The 20,560-nt window shown below is 44.6% G+C and overlaps 3 protein-coding genes across 4 annotated transcripts; 1 reads left to right on the forward strand and 2 right to left on the reverse strand.

Moving 5' to 3' along the window:
- Positions 1-2,622: 2,622 nt before the first annotated feature.
- On the reverse strand, positions 2,623-5,212 carry org (oogenesis-related gene). 2 transcript variants are annotated; one of them, XR_011310767.1, is made up of 6 exons: positions 5,124-5,212; positions 4,934-5,005; positions 4,628-4,862; positions 3,223-3,386; positions 2,830-2,944; positions 2,623-2,733 (listed from the first exon to the last, which is right to left on the reverse strand). XR_011310767.1 is itself a non-coding variant. In XM_069694969.1 (6 exons), exons 1-6 carry the CDS (start codon positions 5,199-5,201, stop codon positions 2,710-2,712), a joined length of 693 nt encoding a protein of 230 aa, XP_069551070.1. In that variant the 5' UTR covers positions 5,202-5,212; the 3' UTR covers positions 2,623-2,709. The 2 variants fall into 2 exon arrangements, 1 of the variants encoding a protein (XP_069551070.1); XM_069694969.1 differs by having other exon boundaries at positions 2,830-2,949.
- Positions 5,213-11,043: 5,831 nt separating this feature from the next.
- Positions 11,044-13,916, forward strand: LOC138618890 (inactive tyrosine-protein kinase PEAK1-like). Its single transcript, XM_069694967.1, has 4 exons — positions 11,044-11,206; positions 11,347-11,480; positions 11,838-12,397; positions 12,707-13,916. The coding sequence occupies exons 1-4, from the start codon at positions 11,142-11,144 to the stop codon at positions 13,772-13,774; spliced, it is 1,827 nt and encodes a 608-aa protein (XP_069551068.1). The 5' UTR covers positions 11,044-11,141; the 3' UTR covers positions 13,775-13,916.
- A 461-nt stretch (positions 13,917-14,377) lies between these two features.
- On the reverse strand, positions 14,378-20,531 carry oaz1a (ornithine decarboxylase antizyme 1a). The gene is given in 6 exon segments (XM_069694971.1): positions 14,378-15,119; positions 15,574-15,659; positions 16,063-16,238; positions 16,431-16,517; positions 16,519-16,585; positions 20,346-20,531. Coding segments are annotated over 6 exon segments (666 nt in total). The 5' UTR covers positions 20,465-20,531; the 3' UTR covers positions 14,378-14,988.
- Positions 20,532-20,560: the final 29 nt, after the last annotated feature.

A 20,560-nucleotide genomic window follows, 5' to 3' on the forward strand; every position in this document is an offset into this window, starting at 1 on the left:
AATTCAACTGATTGGACTTGATTAGGAAAGGCACACACCTGTCTATATAAGACCTTACAGCTCACAGTGCATGTCAGAGCAAATGAGAATCATGAGGTCGAAGGAACTGTCCAAGGAGCTCAGAGACAGAATTGTGGCAAGGCACAAAATAATTTCTGCAGCACTCAAGGTTCCTAAGAGCACAGTGGCCTCCATAATCCTTAAATGGAAGAAGTTTGGGACGACCAGAACTCTTCCTAGACCTGGCCGTCCAGCCAAACTGAGCAATCGTGGGAGAAGAGCCTTGGTGAGAGAGGTAAAGAAGAACCCAAAGATCACTGTGGCTGAGCTCCAGAGATGCAGTAGGGAGATGGGAGAAAGTTCCACAAAGTCAACTATCACTGCAGCCCTCCACCAGTCGGGGGCTTTATGGCAGAATGGCCCGACGGAAGCCTCTCCTCAGTGCAAGACATATGAAAGCCCGCATAGAGTTTGCCAAAAAACACATGAAGGACTCCCAGACTATGAGAAATAAGATTCTCTGGTCTGATGAGACCAAGATTGAACTTTTTGGCGTTAATTCTCAGCGGTATGTGTGGAGAAAACCAGGCACTGCTCATCACCTGCCCAATACAATCCCAACAGTGAAACATGGTGGTGGCAGCATCATGCTATGGGGGTGCTTTTCAGCTGCAGGGACAGGACGACTGGTTGCAATTGAAGGAAAGATGAATGCGGCCAAGTACAGAGATATCCTGGAAGAAAACCTCTTCCAGAGTGCTCTGGACCTCAGACTGGGCTGAAGGTTCACCTTCCAACAAGACAATGACCCTAAGCACACAGCTAAAATAACAAAGGAGTGGCTTCGGAACAACTCTGTGACCATTCTTGACTGGCCCAGCCAGAGCCCTGACCTAAACCCAATTGAGCATCTCTGGAGAGACCTGAAAATGGCTGTCCACCAACGTTCACCATCCAACCTGATGGAACTGGAGAGGATCTGCAAGGAAGAATGGCAGAGGATCCCCAAATCCAGGTGTGAAAAGCTTGTTGCATCATTCCCAAGAAGACTCATGGCTGTACTAGCTCAAAAGGGTGCTTCTACTCAATACTGAGCAAAGGGTCTGAATACTTATGACCATGTGATATTTCAGTTTTTCTTTTTTAATAAATTTGCATAAATTTCTACATTTGTTTTTTCTGTCAAGATGGGGTGCTGAGTGTACATTAATGAGAAATAAAATTAACTTTTTTGATTTTAGCAAATGGCTGCAATGAAACAGTGAAAAATTTAAAGGGGTCTGAATACTTTCCATACCCACTGTATATATATATATATATTATTTTTTTTTTTTACATTATTCTTTAGTGGACTTGATTTGTAAAAAGTGAGAGCTACTTTTCAAGCTTCTCTTAGGTAAGGAAGTAAAAAGCTTCTGTGAAAAGTCTATGTCGTTACTGCAAAAAGACAACCGTTTCTTCATCTGGGAAATACAATTATGGCAGTTTCCCTGGTAAATGAACACCGAAATACAAAAGAATCCTCCACAAAGGATGAACTCAATCCTTTGAGTAGGAACCATATTTTTGGGTCAAAGTGCCGACGGACAAATATTGCAAAACCTCAGATTCTTGACAAATCTAGCAAAACGTACTTCATGTCTTTGGCTGTCCGTGCCGCCATCACAACCACTTAATATTTGTATGATGACAGGAAGGAACATATTTGAAAAGTGTCACATTTGATTTATACTTTTCAATGTAATGCTGCCCCCTTGTGACATGATGCATTCTTGTTAAATGAAGCAGATTTCATGCTGGCACAGCAGATTACAAATGTGACAGAGACCTCCCATGTTTGCAGGGTTTAAAAGTTCAAGGATTTCATGTACATTAGAAGCAACAGCAGCTCTCCCCTGACAAGTCCAAAGTATCTCATACACTTAATGTCATACTGGCTCTAAGACCTCATTACAGATTTGAGAGGCCATAAGCTTTTACACCAGCCTCATCACATTATGGCTTATTCAGTCTGAAATGAGGCAATTAAACAGCTAAGGGCATTAATCATGTGCAGAGAGTAGAATGAATACAAAAAAAAAATGTCCCATTCATATAAAAAGCTAATTGCATAATTTAAGACTTGCAGTAAGTAAGTCTGCATTTCTCCCAAATTGCAACTGATTTGACAACATTTAGCTTGATTCAACATTTTCTCAATCATGATTTTATGAAGATAGGTTTGTATTTGAAGTATTATCACACTGTAAAACCCAAAGTCTCACCCATATCCCTTTCATAGCTAGTTTCAAGCAGCTGGAACAATGTTTTTTTTTTTTTTTTTTTTTATAAATAGGATCAAGTCTATAGTTTGAATAAAACATCTAACGGTTTGGATCAAAACTGTACATTTGCAATCAAACCTCACAGGCACCACATTGGATAATTTTATCACCATGGTTACTGTGCTCAAACAAGGACAGGTTGTAAAGGAAGTGCAGGTTTGTGTATAGCAGCTGTATTTAACCAACTTTATGCAGAGTGCCAAAAGCATTTTTCCATACCAGAACGCCCTTATACTTTCAGCTCATTCAAATGAATAGAAAAAGCATTACTGCCATCTAGTGAGAAGTCACAGTCATGTCAAGGCAGAGGGCAAAGTTTTATTGAATTAGCAAATATATAAACATACAAAAAAAAAAAAAACATGACAAAATATGACATTAAACATCAGGGGACTTCAGTCGAATCAACCTGTAAACACAGAACAGTCGAGTTAATGCATTGGTCGTGTCATAATGGGGGAAGAAAAAGAAAAAAGAAAAAAAGAAGTCTCATTTAAAAACTTGCCACCATGACTCTTCCCATGTCCAGATCCTCAATGACAGCGTCTTCCCCCAAAACATCAACGTCGCTTTCTGTGGTGCTGTGCGAGCAGAACTCTCCACTCTCCGTCTCTACAGAACTGGGCTGGGAAATGACCGACGTTTCCCATGAAGCAGCTGCCATGTTTTTAGGATACGGTTGAATTTCACCAATTACACTTTATACAGGTGCTTTTTGGTACATTAGAGTCTGTGCATTATATAAACTAGAACACGTGGTAAAGCACAGACTAGAAATCCTCAGACAAGAGTTTAAGCCAGTGGCCTTTGGCACATCGCGATGCCCCACCTTTAAAAAAAAGGAAGTTGAAGCTCTGCATTAAACCCAACAGAACAGCAAAGATAACTCGGCACCAACCTCGTAGTCAGGATCCTCCTCAGGGCCTTCATCAACAAAGAGCTCCTGGCTAAGCACGTCCACCCAACTCCGAGGGTCCACCTCGTCTTCATCTTCCTCATCTAGCTCATCCTGTTTTCGCTTGCTGCCCTTTCCGCACGGTTTAGTAGGCGAGATTCTGATTTCTGTGTGGAAGCAAGTTCACAAGATGTAAGCGTTATGATCATCGGTCTATCAAAATAGACAAAAAGACTTTGATGGCAAAGACAAGTTATACATTGATGGACAGAAGTTGGGTGTTTCTTTGATACCGTCACCTATGTTTTCACAGGATGTGAAAGTTGACTTAAAAAAATAAATTTAAAAAATGAACGCCGTGGGGATGTGACCGGCTGTTTGGTTATCCACTTAGTTAACTGCTGCACCTGGCAGAGGACAAAGAGCTGGCACCAGTTGCCATAAATTTAATCACTACACTTTGATGGAGATTATGCTTCTGAAAACTGACACAAATTGTCCATTATTGACATGGCAAAGCATAAAATAGGGCTGCCACAACTGTGAACAGATTGCCAGTCAGTCACAGGGTCTGGACAGAAAGACCAAGATAAACAAACATTCACACCAACAGGCAATTTCCAGCCACCAATTAATTTACTCTTGATGGCTAGGAAGGGAAGAAGCTAGAAATCAATAGAAGCACGGAGAGAATAGTAAAAAAAAAAAATAATAAATTTAAAAAAATAAATAAATAAAATAAAAGGTCCCGGCTGAGGTCAGAACACAGTCACTGGGAGGGGAACAGTGCTATCAACCAAGCAGATTGTCCAGCTTTGACTTAGATGAATTGCTCCACGTGTTAAATGTGCCTGTTAAAACTGAAGTAGAACAGGCATATATTTAAAAAATTAATTAATTTAAAAAAAACACTATACAATGTATGAAAAAGTAGCTTTTTTTCAAGATTACATTAAAGAATGTCTTTAAATAACCTGAACTGGTTAAAGCCGTTAGGCTACGTGTTAATTTCTGAAATACAGACGGTTTCATTTTCAGGATAAGGTGAGGCAGCTGCAAAATACTTAAATAAAAATACGATACTTAAATAAAAAAAAATACGAGCAAGTCAGAGGTCATGCGACTCGAGACAAGACGGCGGAGATCAGCTTGTTGCCAACACTTGTCACGTTACATTTCATTTAGCTGACGCTTTTACCCAAAGCCACTTCCAATAAGTGCGTTTCAACCACGAGGGTTCACAACCCAGAACAACAGGAATCAAGAAAATACAATTTCTTGAAGAAAGCCAAACCACAAAGTGCTGTCAGTAAGTGCCATTTTAGCACTCGGTCACTCCAAGACAAATCACGGATAAAAGTAAAATGACAAGCTAAAAGAATATTCTAAACTTTTAATACAACCGTACCTGGGGACACGGAGAGCCCGATGTTGCTCGACACCGGGTAGCCCAGGGCGCCCTGCACCCAGCGGGGCACGACACACAGCAGCAGGCGGGTGACCCAGTTAAGGCGCTTGCGGCCAGCGAGGCTGTGGCGTGCGAGGCCGGGCACCGGTGGGCGGGAAGCGGCGGGGCTGAGGAAGATTCTCTCCCGAGACTGCCGGAAGCCCACCACCCACCAAAACCCGCGGTACGCACGCACCTGAAAGTCGGGGCGGTGTTAGTTTGCTTGTGAAGGTGAGAAGGTGACGTGAACCAAGCCGCTTTACGCACCATGAGACGGAAGGGCCAGGAGAGGCCACGCAGCAGGGAGGGGAGCACACCGACCTGTCTCACAACGGAGTTCTGCAGGTGAGGGCACACAACCGGTTAAAACCGCCCCCGGATAACTTTACCTTCCTGCTCACGGAGGCGAATTGTTGCAGCTGGTTTGGTTGAACTGCAACTCGACGTGTGGCATTACCTCCTTGTTTTCAGCCTCCTCCTCCTCCAGCCCCTCGCCAGCTGCGTACTCTTTGCTCAGCATCCTGCTGCGGACCATCAACTGGACCTGACGGGCCGCACGTGGTGGAGAGAGTGCACGGACAGTAGCAGGTGGAGGCTTTGGAGCGTGAAATGTACCCGGTAGTTAAGCACTGCGCAACCAATCAACGCAGACTAACGCACGTGGTTCAACCAGCGCTGACCAATGAACAAATCCAACCAATTAACTTTCATCTACGTCAGGGGGAGGAAGGCCTTGGACACTCCTAATCATTTTCAAACAAGCTTTTACTGAACACTGTTGCTGCTGTGTGTCTAACTATACTTCTCTGAAGGAAAAAGATATAGCTTTTAAAATGATCTCGTATTCAAATAGGAAAACAAACATTTGAAACCAAACATGTATCTTGTTTTACAACTAAACACGTAACAACATTTTAGTGAATGAAGCTAAATATAAAGTACTTCATGATAATTCAATGTTGTAGGCTAATCATTTTCATGAAAGAAACGTTGGCCTGGATAATAAATACCGTGTGTAGTCCTATACAGATGCCAAGTGCTGCCTAACCAGAGTGGTAATTGTACATTAACCACACTTTGCAGCAAAGAATGATATCATTTTCTAATGTTGGGATTATAACCACCAAACTAAAGTTACTTTATCTGATCCCTGTGACTCCATTAGACCTACTCCCCACGATGATGTTGTCATTGGACCATTGAGGCCTTTTACTAATGTGGATTCTTGAATAGTGGGCTCTTGTATTGTACGCACTCAAGTTGGTGACGAGTAATTATTTACATGAACGGGAAACTGAGTGCATACTCCAGTGAATTGTTCCAGAAAACACTCGGGCTTCAGCTCTTTATTTGATATTCAGAAACAGTTTAAATATTTCCGACTTATCCTGTAGTATTGTAAGATCTTACATTTGTCATCCAAATTTAGACATGGCCATGAGGCTGCATGAAAGAGCTGAAACGATTGCTCAATTAATAAAAAGAATATTGCTCTAAATATATTTTAACATCAACTTTTAGTCATTTTTCAAGCAAAATCCTTCCCTTCCTTCTCAAAAGTGCAGATATGCTGTTTTTCTTTATTGTAATGAACACTACTACATCTCATGTCTTTGTGATTTTGTCTGCTGGTTGGACAAAACATACACTTTAAAGTAATCACGTTTAGGAGAGTGCAAGGGGCATTATTCAATATTTTCTTATATTCAAATGTTTTATTTAAGGATCATGATCAGAATATCACTCAGTCGTAAAAATGGGAAATAGCAGCAGCCCTACTGCACAGAAAAAAGCAGCCTGCATCATAAATAGTCAAACGGTTTCCTCCCAAAAGTGAACTTCAGACCACATATCCTTCATGATTCTCTCTGCAAGGCAGGAAGATGCTGCTGCTGTGCCTGCTCCTTTGCATGTGAAGAGGTTAAAGAGAGAGGCCCATCATTACGCTTCGATACCGGAGAAGCTCCCTATTTGGTAACCATTTCTGGCTCCGGTTATTGTCACATTTACGTATCTGTTGATGCTTTTGGTGGAGGACAAAATGTGGGACGTAGACAAGTATAAAACACTTCCTGTCACCACTCCTCTTGTCAAACTAGAACCAAGCCTGTGTGCGAAGAGAGTGGAAGGCATTTAGAAATGGATAAGAATGCAGTCACAAGGACGTTCAGCATTGGAGCTATCGGCAGCAGGACCAAAGCTTCAGATGATTTCTCCACAGAACGCCAGCACAGCAATGCAGGGATGCGTGCCCTCCTGTGGGCCACCAGCAGTGCAAAGTCTTTGGGATGTTCTACAGACTCCCAGACAAGCCGTGAGAACATTTTTCCAAACATCCTGACACCCGACAGCATCCCTCAGTTCACTATACCAAGTCTGTCTGTGCAGACCAGCTTAAGAACCTTGGACAAGGAGACAGGGGGAAATGATGAAGGCTCACAAGGAGGCCTGGGAAGTCCTGGGACAGAACTGGAGTCGTCTGCTTCTCCTGCCACCATCTCATCATCTGCATCCACCACCGGCTTCACCGGCTTGGTTGTGTCAGACCGCAGAGCGGAGCGGACCTGCTCCGACCCTTTAACCAAGAGGGAGATGCACTATTCTTGCTTCTCCAAGGAGGCCCAACACTGCCTGGACCCCGCCAGCAAAGCCGCCCTCTCCCTGCCTCACCTGACCAAAGTTACCACCCCTTACGGCTTCATCACTTTAAGCCAAAGCCCCCAGAGGGCGAGCGAGGAGGCTCTTCTCTGCCAAGCCGGGCTGCGCCGCTCGAACATAGATGACGAGACTTCATGCAAATCTGCGGGGACGAATGCAAAGAGCATCAAAGGCGGGTCCTCTCAGCTGTCAGGAGCCAAGAAGAAACTATCCAAAGACTCAACTGACTCACAGACAAAGGGGAGATTAGTGAGGGGGGAGTCACAAGCTTCCTCCGCCTCCGCCAGCAACGCCTCAGCAGCCTCAGTTTCATCATCTTCTATACCAAGGCACCCAGATGCCAAGCTTAAACGTCGCTTCTATGAAGTCATAAGGAAACACTTCATCTCCCGCCATTAGAATGAATTTGTATGACTGACTTGCAACAGTGTCAAGGAGGACTGGTTTTAAGTGTGCGTTTAGTCTTGTAAAAAAAAAAAATGCCAAAAACAAATTGCCAGGAATCTCTTTATGAAATACACAGTTTTTATCTGGTGTAAAAAAATTTTTTTTTAAAAAAAGACAATTATATTTGTCTAATTATGCTATAAAAGCTAGTAAAATGTACATGTTTTTGTCATCATGTCAACATTGTGTGTATTGAGTCCTTTATAAACACATTTCATAATAAATTACTGTTAATTAAGTGGCTTGTTTTGCAGTAAAATCAAACTCTTGCGTGGAGGGTCACCTTTAAGATCCCTCATCACCCGTGTGTTGAAGGTTAATGAATTCTTCTCCCTTTTATGATCTTTTATGATCTTAAATGTCAGTCCGTCTCTGGCTGTCTGCTCCCATTCTCTGCCATATTGAATACGGATTTATAGTTTGCCCGAGCAGAGGGGCCCGGCAGGCGGAGAAACCCAAGCACTTGCTATTTAACACATGAAGAGGTGCAGTGGAGAGGCCCTTGATGATGGTCGCCTAATGCATCCTTGGAGCCGGCATCTATAACTCTCCCACACACTGAAATTTAGTGGGTAAAAATCATTGTTTACGCACTCGCCCTCTGCTCAGAGCAGAGCGCCAGAAAAACACAAGAGTGAGTCCTTGAACACAATAACAGATAAAGGAGATCTAAATTTATAATTGCTCGCCATGTTGTTTGTTTACATGCAAGTAAGTGTATTATGTATGAGTGTTATGTAAGCGATCTCTCATTAAAAAAAGGGTTTCAGCTATAATGATATTCCGTCTCTTTAAAACCCTCCTGAGTTGAGGTAGATGTTAGTAAAAAAAAAATTAAAAAAAAGGGTTTGTAATCATGAGATCACACAAAATGTATTATCTTATACCGACAGGAGTTTCTAAATTAGTCCAAATAACACCACCCATGGTGAAACAATACAATTCTAGTTGATTCAACACCAATTTCAAACAGTTTCAACAACATTATAGTTCTTAGATTTATTACAGATCATTTTTACTGGACAGCATTAGTTTTAGCTCGGTGTACCTAATAAACTGAAAACTGAGGGTATATTCAATCTTTTCATTAAACCCTGATACCCGGGTTGTTGCTGGAAGACCATAACTCTGGTTTTTGGCCCAGACTTGTGGTTTTCCAGAGGCCAGTCCAGATGAACTCTCAGGACTAAGGTTTGACAGAGGTTTTGCAGATGATCCAGTTGATGCCGTAATGGTTCCTTAAATAGAGCTAGCAATTTTAGACATAATAAATAAACCATATAAAATAGCATTATTATAATAAATAAGTACAATAATTGAATTATTATATTTCTTTTGTAAATTTACATAACTAAAAGAAATAAAAACATGACTGATGATCACTGGATGCTCAGTGGTTCCCTTTCTGTCACACTTTCCGACATCATCATCGAGCCATCGTCCATCCTGCCTTTATTATTCTATGTTACTTTCAAATGAATCAGATTTATCAAGTATCCAGGAGTTTTTGCCTCCTAGTTTACGTGGGAATTGTTGAATTGTTGGGTTTCTCTGTATAATACTGTAAAGTTCTGCTGTAAGGACTTTAAATGTGTTAAGTGCCATGAAATAGCCTGTGTTGTAATTTGGCGCTATATAAATAGAATGGTGCAGAGCTGGTGGCTCAGCGTGAACATCCGACTCTGTTTCTGCTCTGAGATGGAAGTGATTGATCTAGTTTTCATTTTAAAGAAACAAAAAAACAAGGCTGGGGAGATTCAACACTCAAGTGCTGCTTCATCACCACCCTGAAACTCAAGTGTAAATTCTCCCTGCATTTGGTATTCCATTTAGGTTCACCTCATTGCCAGCCACATCATGTCTGCAAATTTTCAGCCTGTTTTTCAATGAGATGGCATAAATATAACTGATATTGAAAAAGGGGTTTGTGAGACGACAGCTCTTTAGCTCTGAGGATGTGTGAGTCACTCTGGGATGGGAGTACTTCAGCAGCCCAAGAATACACTCACGACAGCACAGATAATGACTGCACTTAGATATTAAAATATCATAGGCCATGCAATATGTATCACTGACATCACTCAGGTGTCAGCATATCCGAAATTGGCAACCAGAATCACTCATTTGTGGATTTCTCACACCGCGCTCTGTACTGTAAAATGCATCATGATGTGAGACCTGATTTGTTTATCATACATACTAATACAAATCATAATTAATATTCAAGATGCTTAGTATGCTAGTTTTCCCACATCATCGCCATTCATAGTAGCAGTGCATCTCTGCTAGCAGCAGGGCCTTAGGGGTGGGATTAAATTTGTACATATCATGTTCACAGAAGATGAATTCTCGTGATCCCCTGACTTTCTCTCGTCCCACCATTAAATTGTACGTGCCACCATCACGTCAACGTTTGCATTTGTTCCATTACTTTGGTTTATTATTAAATACCTGCAAAACCAAACATCAGCATGTTAGCCTTGTTGCTGTTAGCAGGTTCGCCCCATGCTGCTGATAATATCTATGTCAGGTTAGGTAGAGCCTCACAGAGCTGCTGTACTGCAGCTGCAGGCTCTTGTTCTCGTTTGGTAAAAAGAAAGAAAAAAAACATATTTTAATAGTGAACTTCGGGTTTTGAAAACTGCAAAAGAAACATTTGAAATTGACTACAGACAGAAAATGGTCATGAAGCGAATAGAATTTGTATGCAAAACCTGAATTTCTAGTATATAAGGCCTGTTTTTGTCAGTTCTTTTAAACCTAGATTTATGTGTAAGCTACTGAATACATGAATGAGGGAATAAATAAAGTGTCTGTCTGTCTGTCTATCTAACCATCAGGATTCTTTCAGGTGGCTGTTATCTGTTCTTACACCCGTCTTAAATCTTTTTGCTTTTCCTTTAAAGTCAGTAAAAGCAAAAGCTCCCACATGCAACCCCTCAAGAGGGCATTGCATGTATAAAGGCTCAAACTGCATCACCCAAAACCTCATGCTGAGGGTTACACACGGCAAATGTAGATCTACGGCAACTAAGAGAGAGAAGGGGAGGAAGAAAACCGGTGTGAATAGAAAACGCTCTGCTGCAACTGCTCTTCCACATTGTGTCAAGTTGAGGTTAACAGCTTCACCCTCAGAGCAGACACAACTTTTCCTGTGCCAACCTCAAACTGAAAATAATGAAAAGCAACAGATAAGCAGAGAAAAAAAAACCTGTCTGAAACGAGGTGCTACGAGACAGAGAACAGGAGACCGAGGGAGTAACTTAAACAGGCGGGACGTCTCTCAGAGAGACACTGACCTTATACACCCTACTGAGTGACAGGAGTATATTGTGAAAGAGGTGGACGAGCGCGTTAGGTGTGCTTCCTGATGGCGTCTGGTTGTGGCAGCAGAGTGGAGGAACAGCCACCAGCACTGCCTGTCAAACAGCACAGGTAAGACCCACAAACACTATATTGTGTCTGTCTCTTATTAATCTTAGCGGAGGCTTAGGATCCTTTTTACAAGATTCTCTTCTTGGCTTCTCGTTCAGTCTAATTCAAATCCTAAAAGCTTTTGTTATTCTCCCCTTTAGACGGTCAAGTGTGGAGTCTGACTTTCTTATGCTCAGCCCTGTCGGACTCTGCCGTCGTAACTCTGCCTGCGATGATGTCTTCGCTGAACCCACTGATTGTCACGCAGCCCAGTGCCCCATACACCAGCGCTACGGTGGGCTTACGTGAGGGGTAGTGTTTAAAAGTCGGTAAAATGTTAATTTACCACGGTTCGTGACTGACGTATGCACCTCGGTGTGATGGGGGGAAAAAACATGACACACTACAATGTGTGGTTCTTTCTTCTCAGTTCTCCTTTCAGTTCATGGGAACTGAAGAGAGGAAGTCGCCTTCTGAAACTCTTTCTCAAGTAAAATGCATGTGATGTTCACACAGTATACGTTGTGCAGTCGAGTCCAACAGGCTGCTTTTGGAAGTGAGACTAACTTTGTTGTTCTGGAGATGTTGTGTTTAAACTGTTGCCTCTTCATTACTCAGCCTGAATCCCTTTGTCTCTCTCTGTGTCGTTCAGATTCTTCCAGACACCAGGAGAGATTTTTCTCCGATGGCGTCCCGCCGCCTGTGCCGAAGAAGAGGCTGGCTCGCACCCTCTCCCTCCCTGGCACCAATGCCCCTCCGCTCTCTCCTCTGTCTCCCTTCTCTCCTCTGCGAAGACACCCTCAAAACTTTGACAACCCCCTGTACATGATGGCGCCCATACGTGACACTTACATCTGTGAGGAGGCAGAGGAAGTTAAACCAGCCAGAAGGAGCCCTGTTCCCTTATTCTCCTTCTCCCAGCTGTCTTTTGACACCCCAGACGAACATCTGGCCCACCTCTTCAGCAGCTTTGTCGACCAGAGGGCTGTGTCTCAGGGGATGCAGCATTGCCAACTACTCTTTCTTAGAAGCATGGCACAGAACGTGGAGGCCCGTAACCTGCTGCAGGGTGAGGGTGCAGATGGCAATGTCAGATCTTATCAGCTTCAGGATTTCCGGCTGTGTGACGGCAGCAAGCCAAAGCAGATTGGAAACATGACATACTACAGCCTGCACAGTCCCGAGTTCCCGGGGAGGGTGCTCGGTTTAAGGGTGATCTTACATCTCTTTTACTCACTCAACACTGTTTCCAACATGTTCTTCGAGCTATATATTAAGAGTTCAAATGTGTTCTACTGATATCACTCAGCTCCATTGCACTGGGAATTGCACACAGCAACCAGCTCTGCGAACATGATCTTTATCTACATTGGCAGCTGTTACACTAACTTGCGGTACCAAAAGCACTTCCTGTAAACTGTCATCTGGTGTCACAGCTGTAGCATATATTTTCGATACATTCATGGCTGAATGCTGCAGCAGTGCAGGTGATTTCATGAGTTTTATTTCCTTTCTGTGCAGGTACACAAACACACCGAGGAGGCCTCCTCGGTTCACAACAAACACCAACTATCCCATGTCAATGTCCAGCATCGCGTTGCCTATTTTCGACCCTGCAGAATCCTGAAAAATAACACCAGCACATTGCAAACTCAAGACCCCACAGCAGCCTCTATTCCGTCGAAGTCCGACTACGGTCCTGCTAAGCCACCAGGTGGCAGCACCGAGCATGCCACTGTGCCCACGAGTGCGCCCACAGTTCAGCTTTTCCTCCACAGAGGACACTGCGTGAGCGTAGAGAGGGACCTGCCACACGCCACCCTGCAGGACTTCGTCGAGGACAGCCGCTCGCTGAAGAGCACGCAGCGTTTGGATTATGACCGACAGGTCTGTGTCCTGCTGCTGCAGATATTAACGGGCTCTCACCATCTGTACAACAACAACGCCACTGCAGCTGAGCTCAGACCCCAGGAGATCCTGCTGGTGTGGCCCAGCAGGGCGAGGTACCAGGGAGGACACGAGCTGCGCGAGGACGCCTCCGAGGAGAAGGCAGAAGAAAGGGAGTGGGAAGAGACAGAGGACAAAGGGAGGATCCAGACGCTGTGGAGGACACGAGGATCTCCTCGTGTCGTGCTGGTGCCGCAGTCTTCCGCTCTTTCTGAACCTCAGTCTCTTTCCTCCGTTAAATTCCAGATCGGAGCGGTGATTCAGTTCTGCCTCAAAGCGCAAGCAAGCCCGGGATCAACTGCGCCCGTGTCCTCGTACCGACGCGGGCTCCTTCACCTGTCCTCCGTGATTCAGAGCGACAGCGCGCCCCAAATGACGGACACCGTGGCCATGCTTCAGGTGCTCCTCTGGGGCCCGCGAGCCCCTCTCCCCACTCCCACGGGCTCCACAGCCGCCGCTGTACATAACTGGCTGACAACCAGGCGAGCCCTGCTGGTGATGAAGTTGGCAGAGAGGGGACTGATCCGGGATCATTTCGTTCTGGACTGGGAGGACTACATGCGCATGCAGTACCTGTCGTTCACGGACTCCGAGACGGTCGCGAACGTGTCCAGTCAGCTGTGGCGCACCCTGAACACTTGACTAAAAAAAAAAAAAAGATCCATCTGTCCTTCTTCGGATGTTCATATACTGCTCTTCCATCCTGTGAAATTTGATCAAATAAAAACGCCGCACACGTCACCCGGAGCCCCACACTTTTCTTTTCCGGCAACTTATTTTATTATTCTCCATCAGCTTCTTGCTTCAGATGATTTGAGTCTTGCGTGAACAAACTTATTTCCTTTTGACAGTTTTGGTTTGTTTTAATCAAATGTTTGTACTTCTCATTTGTGGCGTTTCAGTGTGCCGATTAAGATTTCTAGAAAATACAGTACTTGAGCAACATTTCCCACCACCTTTTAACTTAATTGTGATGCACACACTTTTATAAATATTCCTAATGTAAATGTTGAGCGTCAAGATATGCGTGCAGACACAGGCGCGCCCTTTGAGGAGACTTCTCTGGAGGAGAGACCTTCTTCCCAATTCATCACATCAAGACCGCACGCGCGCAACAGATTTCCTGGGAGAGAATTTGGCTGCTCGAGTGTTTCCGACAGGTGAAAATATCAAATGGCTCACCTTATCAGCCGAGACCTTCGCTCTTTAAAAGGCTTGTATGAATGATTGACAAGACCACGGAGGCACCTCTCTACTGTGTGCACTTTTATTTAGTACAGTTACAACATGCAGATTTCTATCAAGTGGATCAAAACGAATTAAAATCATGCACACGTTAAAAAAAAAACAAAATATATATATATATATATATCAACAGGAGAATCAACTGATAATTACCATGAAAACATAGCTACTTACATGAGTAAGATTTCAATTTATCATAAATACACTGAGGAGATGATCTGGGGGGGGAGTGGGAGGGGGGATGGATGGATGGATGGATGGAGGGAGGGAGAGGGGGTTCAGAGCAGGTGAACAGGATGTCAACACTACACATCATGGAGAGTAATACAGTGGTGAGGAGGCATTGCCCAGATAGTATGTAGGCGCTTGCTTTACATTCCTGGTATATTAACATCTTACCCTAGTGCAAATATCATTGAAACACAGCACGTGGTAGGTAAAGGTAAAGCAAAAAAAAAAAAAACAAAAAAAAAACAACAACAAAAAAGGGAGCCTCTGACAGGAAACCTCAACCATACTGTACTTGGATAATATATTCATTTCTAAAAAGATAAAGATGTGTGGGTGTGGACTGAAAGAAGAAAAACCATTTGTAACTGCTCGGCGTCATTTTAATCGTCGTCGGAAGAGTCTCGCTCGATGCTGTAAGCCATGAAGAAAGCGTCGGGGCGGGAGGGGACGAGGGGATGGCCCGGTCTCACAATCTCAAAGCCCACGAAACTGAATGTACGCAGCAGGGATGCTGAGGAGAGACAACGGTGTCAGGACATGAGCATCGGTGGAAGACTCGCTGCACCAAAAACACCTCCCTGAGCTTTGGGCCCGGTCAGAAGCTACACGAACCGTCTTCTTCACAAATGAAACCAAGTGACGCAACACGCCAGAAAAAAAACAAAAACAAAAAAAACGTCACGACAAATAATGCAACCCGTCGAGAGAATTAGAGGCTCGAAAGGCGCGGAAAACAGACCGTCGCTAAACCTAAAAAAAAAAAGAGGAATCTATTCCCTCTGGTTGCTCAGACGAAAGAAAAACAATCCCAAAACGCTGTCCATTGTAAATGCGCGTGAATTAAGTGCGTCTCAGATGGTCTCGCTCCGTTGCTGGCTCCATATCAGTTTTCAAGTTAAGCATTAACGGTTGAACGAACCCAGACAGAAGAAGAAGAAGGAAAACAAAAGAAAAAGAAGTCTCACCTCTATCGTCACGGCTCTTGTGAAAACAGATGAACACGTGATCAACCTGCAGCTGCTCTTCTGCGAATTCCAGCAGAAGAGCAAAACTGAAGAAACATAGCAAACAAACAAAAAAAAACAAAAAAAGTGTTAATGTTTTATCCCAGGGATGTTAAAACGCGTGAAGGTCGAAGTGCATTTCTTCGGAACACACTCGCAAACCAGAAATACAGACATAAACCACCGCGTTACTCGAAGGTTTGAGGCCCGTCATTTAAAGTCGCTTATAGCGTCAATCAGATTATTAATACTTTTTTTTTTTTTTTCTGTTGCGTTTTTACTACAATAGCTCACCTCCTGTACACACCAAGAAAACACAAAAGCGTGGAATTCATTTATTTGCATTTCAAAATGTACCCGACAGAAATAGAAATAAAAACTAAAAAGATTTCCCGTGGGAGAAAAAAAAAAAAAAAAAAAAAATCACAATGTTGTTGTTGCCTTACTGACCTGTCTTTGCTGCCCTCGGGCAAAGCTCCAGGGGGGATTTCGATGTAAAGGTTCCCCCCTTTCAGCGCCGCCCTCCAGACACAGTGCTTGCCGTCAGAGCGGCGGGGCTCAAAGAGCAAGAAGCGCACTCTGCCGTTCGCAGGAGGCGGCTCCTCGAGAACCAGCAACTGAGCATCCTGGGAGGACGAGAGAGAGGGGGGGGGAAAAAACAACACGGCGTTCAGACGATATCAAAAATTCAGAGGCACACAGAACCACAAGGCAGAGGTTTGACTGGTGTTTGAATTTAAAAAAATAAAAAAAAAAATAAAAAAAAAATAAAAAAAAAATAATAATAATCATTTTTAAAATTTAAAATAAAAACGTACAGAGTAGAACAGCTTAGCTGAAAGATTGCGATCCCGCTGGTCATTCCCTCGCCCACCTGGGATCTTCAGGGGTGGGAGAGGGGCATCAGGAGCACCACAGAGGCCCCGGACACGGGTTGCTGCAACAGCGGGAGCACCTCCTGGGACTGGAGATACTGGAGAGTGACACAGACGTACGCACGGACGGAGCCATCGTAAAGCGGAGCGCTTCGCTCGAGTCTCTGCGGCCGGACGCGGACCCGGCGCTCCATATAAACGGCAGGCTTCGCACGCGTTACACCGCGCGGTGACTTATTATTTTTTTTTTTTTTGAAATGACGGTGAAACATTTGCCAATTCTGAGCGGGTCTCGCAAAGAACGGGCGACCGCGGTTCAATCGGTAACCGTCTCCGGAGAGCAGACGTGCGAGGGGGAACGCGACGCTCGGCACACATTAACTCCACCGACGGGAAGCGGGAGCGGTCCGTGACCGGCGCCCCCGTGCAGGTTTCGCAACTTAAAAGAGTGTCAGCGTTTAGTCGGATATCGCCACCACAAAATTTGTGTTTTCTCCTCACAAGGACGTGTTCAGATCCTCGTTTCGGTTCCCGGTGGGAAAAGTCACCATTTTAATGAACTCGCGTCAAACAAAACCAGCTGTACAGTGAAGGGAATAACGATTGGGTCCTTTGCCGATTTTTGTACGTTTGCCCCCCCCCGACAAAGAAATGAACGGTCTGTAATTGTAATGCTAGGTTTATTTTAACAGAGAGACAGGATATTGAAAAAAAAAATATCCATAAAATCACATCACATAAAAGTTATAAACTGATTTGGATTTGATTGCGAAGCATTTTGATCCCTTTGCAAGCAGCGAGAACTCTGGCTCCCACAGACCGGTCGGATTCGTCCTCTCGCTTTAAGAAAGTTCTCCCGAAACCTCCAGTCGTCGGCGCCCGTCTCGACTCGGGGCGACGTCTCTCGCCGTTAAATTAAACCGTTCTTTTCTTTGCCGGTGGGCAAACTTACAAACTCGGCGAGGGACCGAATCGTCGCTTCCCTCAGCGCCCCTCGCTTCCATCGAGGTCACTTTGAAGCCCGCCGGGGAGTGTGGGGGGGGGGGGGGGGGGGTTTGTCTGACCATCGGCCTGCTTTTAGTCCTTCGCCGGCTGCGTCGCCGCAGCGGACAAACGCCATTCATCTGCCATTTTAATTCGGCGGTCCGACTGGCGCTTCACGCCGGGTGTCTTTGTGTGCCTGCGTGCATTTGCAGCGTTGGGAGAGCAGCCCTGCGCTCAGAGCATCCCTCCTACTGGGAACAGAACCTATTAGCAGCACCGGAGCGACGCAAACGCTCTCACGCACACACACACGCTCTCGTACGCAGATGCCACTGCTGTGCTATATGTGGCGCACGCGCGTGAAAACCAAACGAGAAACCGCGTCGTTCTCATAACGAACCCCGTCGACGTCCACCTCGCTGCCTGATCTCGTAACGGCGTCGGAGACGTACGCAGCTGCTCCCTAAATCCAGATAAGCAGATTAAGAAAAACAGCCAATTACCATCTCTCGGTGACTCTGAACTTAAAACTAACAATACGGCAAAAAGCTCTTCCGACTCTCCAGTCGGCATTTTTTTTCTTTTTTAAACCCGTGTAAACGGCAGCGATGCGCATTCACACCCACGGTTGTCTTGATAAAAAACTTTTTTTTTTAAAAAACAGCTGCGACTGAGTGTCTCCAGATTCTTTGTGAATAAGAGCAGCCTCGCCGCGTATTAATATCATGTAAAGAACCACTCATCTCTCGGAGGATATCATAATGCAAGTATTGTTAAGAGGGGGGCGGGGGGGGGGGGAATGTCGTCGCTTCATACCGACAACATGCCGATACACCAGCTTCATTTGGAAAGCAGACGGGGTTAGCGGCTTATGAAAGCACCTGCTGTTGGCTGAAGGAGAGAGAGAGAAAAAAAATGCGTTTAATTCCCCGGAACTTATTTTCAAAAACGGCTTTCTCGTTGGCGTTATCAGCCGAAGCAAAAAATGTTTAATCCAACGCCGTATACGTGCGATTCATGTTGAAAGTCTTAAATGTCTTGTGTATAAGTGCTTAAACGGAGCAGCCCCCCCGGTCTATCCGGCCGACCTGTTCCCGCCCAGCGTCGCTCGCTAAGGTCACCGGCCCAGCGGTTCCTACATGTTCCTTCAACTCTGCCGACCGTCAGTGTGCCGACTGGATTTTTGTCTCCGGCAGCTCCGAAACTTTGGAACAACTTCCCCCCCCCCCTCTCCTCCGGCTCAGGTCGTCAACTTCTCCGCCGGCGTTCAAATCCCGTTTAAAAACGACGTAGTGTACTCTTATTTCCACGGGCTTTTCCAGACTATACTCCTACGTCCTCGCGTGTTCGCTTTGTTTTTGAAGTTGTTATTTGACTGTTTATATGTGCTTATTTCCTCTGTGTGTTCAAGTCTACTCGTTTGTTTAGATGTGCTATAAAAACAAATAATAATAAAAAAATCCAACTTAACTAAATAGATGCATTTGTACTCTTTCAATAAATGCCCCCAAAAAAACCACACACACAAAAAAAAAATCACCCGGGTGAAGAGAAAAAACTAAATCAATTGTTCACCTATTAAAACAAAAAGGAATAGCTCCTGTATGCAATATGTCATCGCTGGACCCCCCTCCTCCTCCTCCTCCTCCCCACCACCTCCCTCCCTCCTCCTCCCCCCTTCGCAGTGCAGTGGAAATTTCCTACGAGTCCTTCACAACACAACAAGACAAAACGGCGTCGACCGAAACCTCGTCGGGGCACGACTCGAGGTAGCACCACCCTAACACCACCCTAACACCACCCGTCGGGCTTATCGCTCCACAAATTGTTCGAAACGATAACCCATAAATGTCCCCGGCCATCAGATCTCCACATTTCCAAATCAAGACAATCAGCGATTAAATCGGACGTGAACCTGAAAAGCCTTGACTGGGGGGGGGGGGGGTAGCCCTCCTCCTCCACCTCCTCCTCCACCAGAGGTTCACGTAATAATCAAATTTTGTTAATTAAAACACGCAATTCTTATTTTGCACGTCGTTAAACTATCTGACCTCGTCACGAGGTTGTTGTTGTTTTTTTTCTCTCCAACTCAATCGGTTCATCTTTTTCCGAGAAGTTACTCGATCTTTGAGCTCGAGGGACAAAAAAAAAACAAACAAAAAAACAAGCCGCAAATGATCAATTCAAGTTTAACTTTACGTAACGACGTGTGAATATTTAAGCGCCTCGTGTATTTTTTTTTTTTCCCCACAAGACTGCGGTCAAATTCACCGGGAAATACAATCAAAGAGCAGCGCGGTGTATTTTTGTTTTGTTTTTTTACACTTTTAAACACCGCAGCGACAAAAACATGAAAACATCCGTGATGTAACCGAGCTAGCGGCTAGCTGTTAGCGGCTAGCAAATTTCCCGACGCTGACGTGCGTGTAAAGTTAAACCAACACGCGCCAAATGATCAGGAGGTACTAATTCAATCTGTTATTTTTGATGCGTTTAAAAAAAAAAAAAAAAACACCGAGTAAAAACGCTGTCTCGGTGGCAAAGCCGGGCCGATTTACCGCTAGCATTTAGCTAATGGTTTAACACTGCAGTCTATGGGTTTAACGCGTTAGCTCTTAGCATTAGCTCTTAGCATTAGCTCGGTGTATTTGCTGGATACGAACCTTCCGTGAACGTTTTACCGTCGCGACACAATGCTCAGATTTAAAGCGATTCTGTTTTATTTTTTTTTGACTAATACGTTTAATGAGATCGTAGCAGACAGAGTGAGGTTAAAATAAAGTGTAGTTGTTGTAAACAAGGAGCGTGAAGAGCTTCAGGAAACACACCAGGCCGCGGGCTGTTTAAACTTTGAGCCTTACAACCACCACGTACCTTTCACTCTCGGGTTTATTACTGGATGGCTCAATAACGGGCATCTCGGACAGGTTTCTCTCTTTTTCTCTAACAAAACAATGACTATTCAAAATCGTCTGTAGGTTAGATTTAACCATCCGGCCAGCGTCCGCACCAGCAGCTCGCTCGTTCCTCTCCTCTTCGCCTGACGCCGAGCTCGCGAGCTGTGGTATTTAAAAGGGGGGCGTGTCCTC

This window comes from Brachyistius frenatus, unplaced genomic scaffold (genome assembly GCF_029030835.1).
Source record: "Brachyistius frenatus isolate BFR_SWC_R1_liver_20210118 unplaced genomic scaffold, ASM2903083v1 Contig_18, whole genome shotgun sequence".
Lineage (NCBI taxonomy): Eukaryota > Metazoa > Chordata > Actinopteri > Embiotocidae > Brachyistius > Brachyistius frenatus.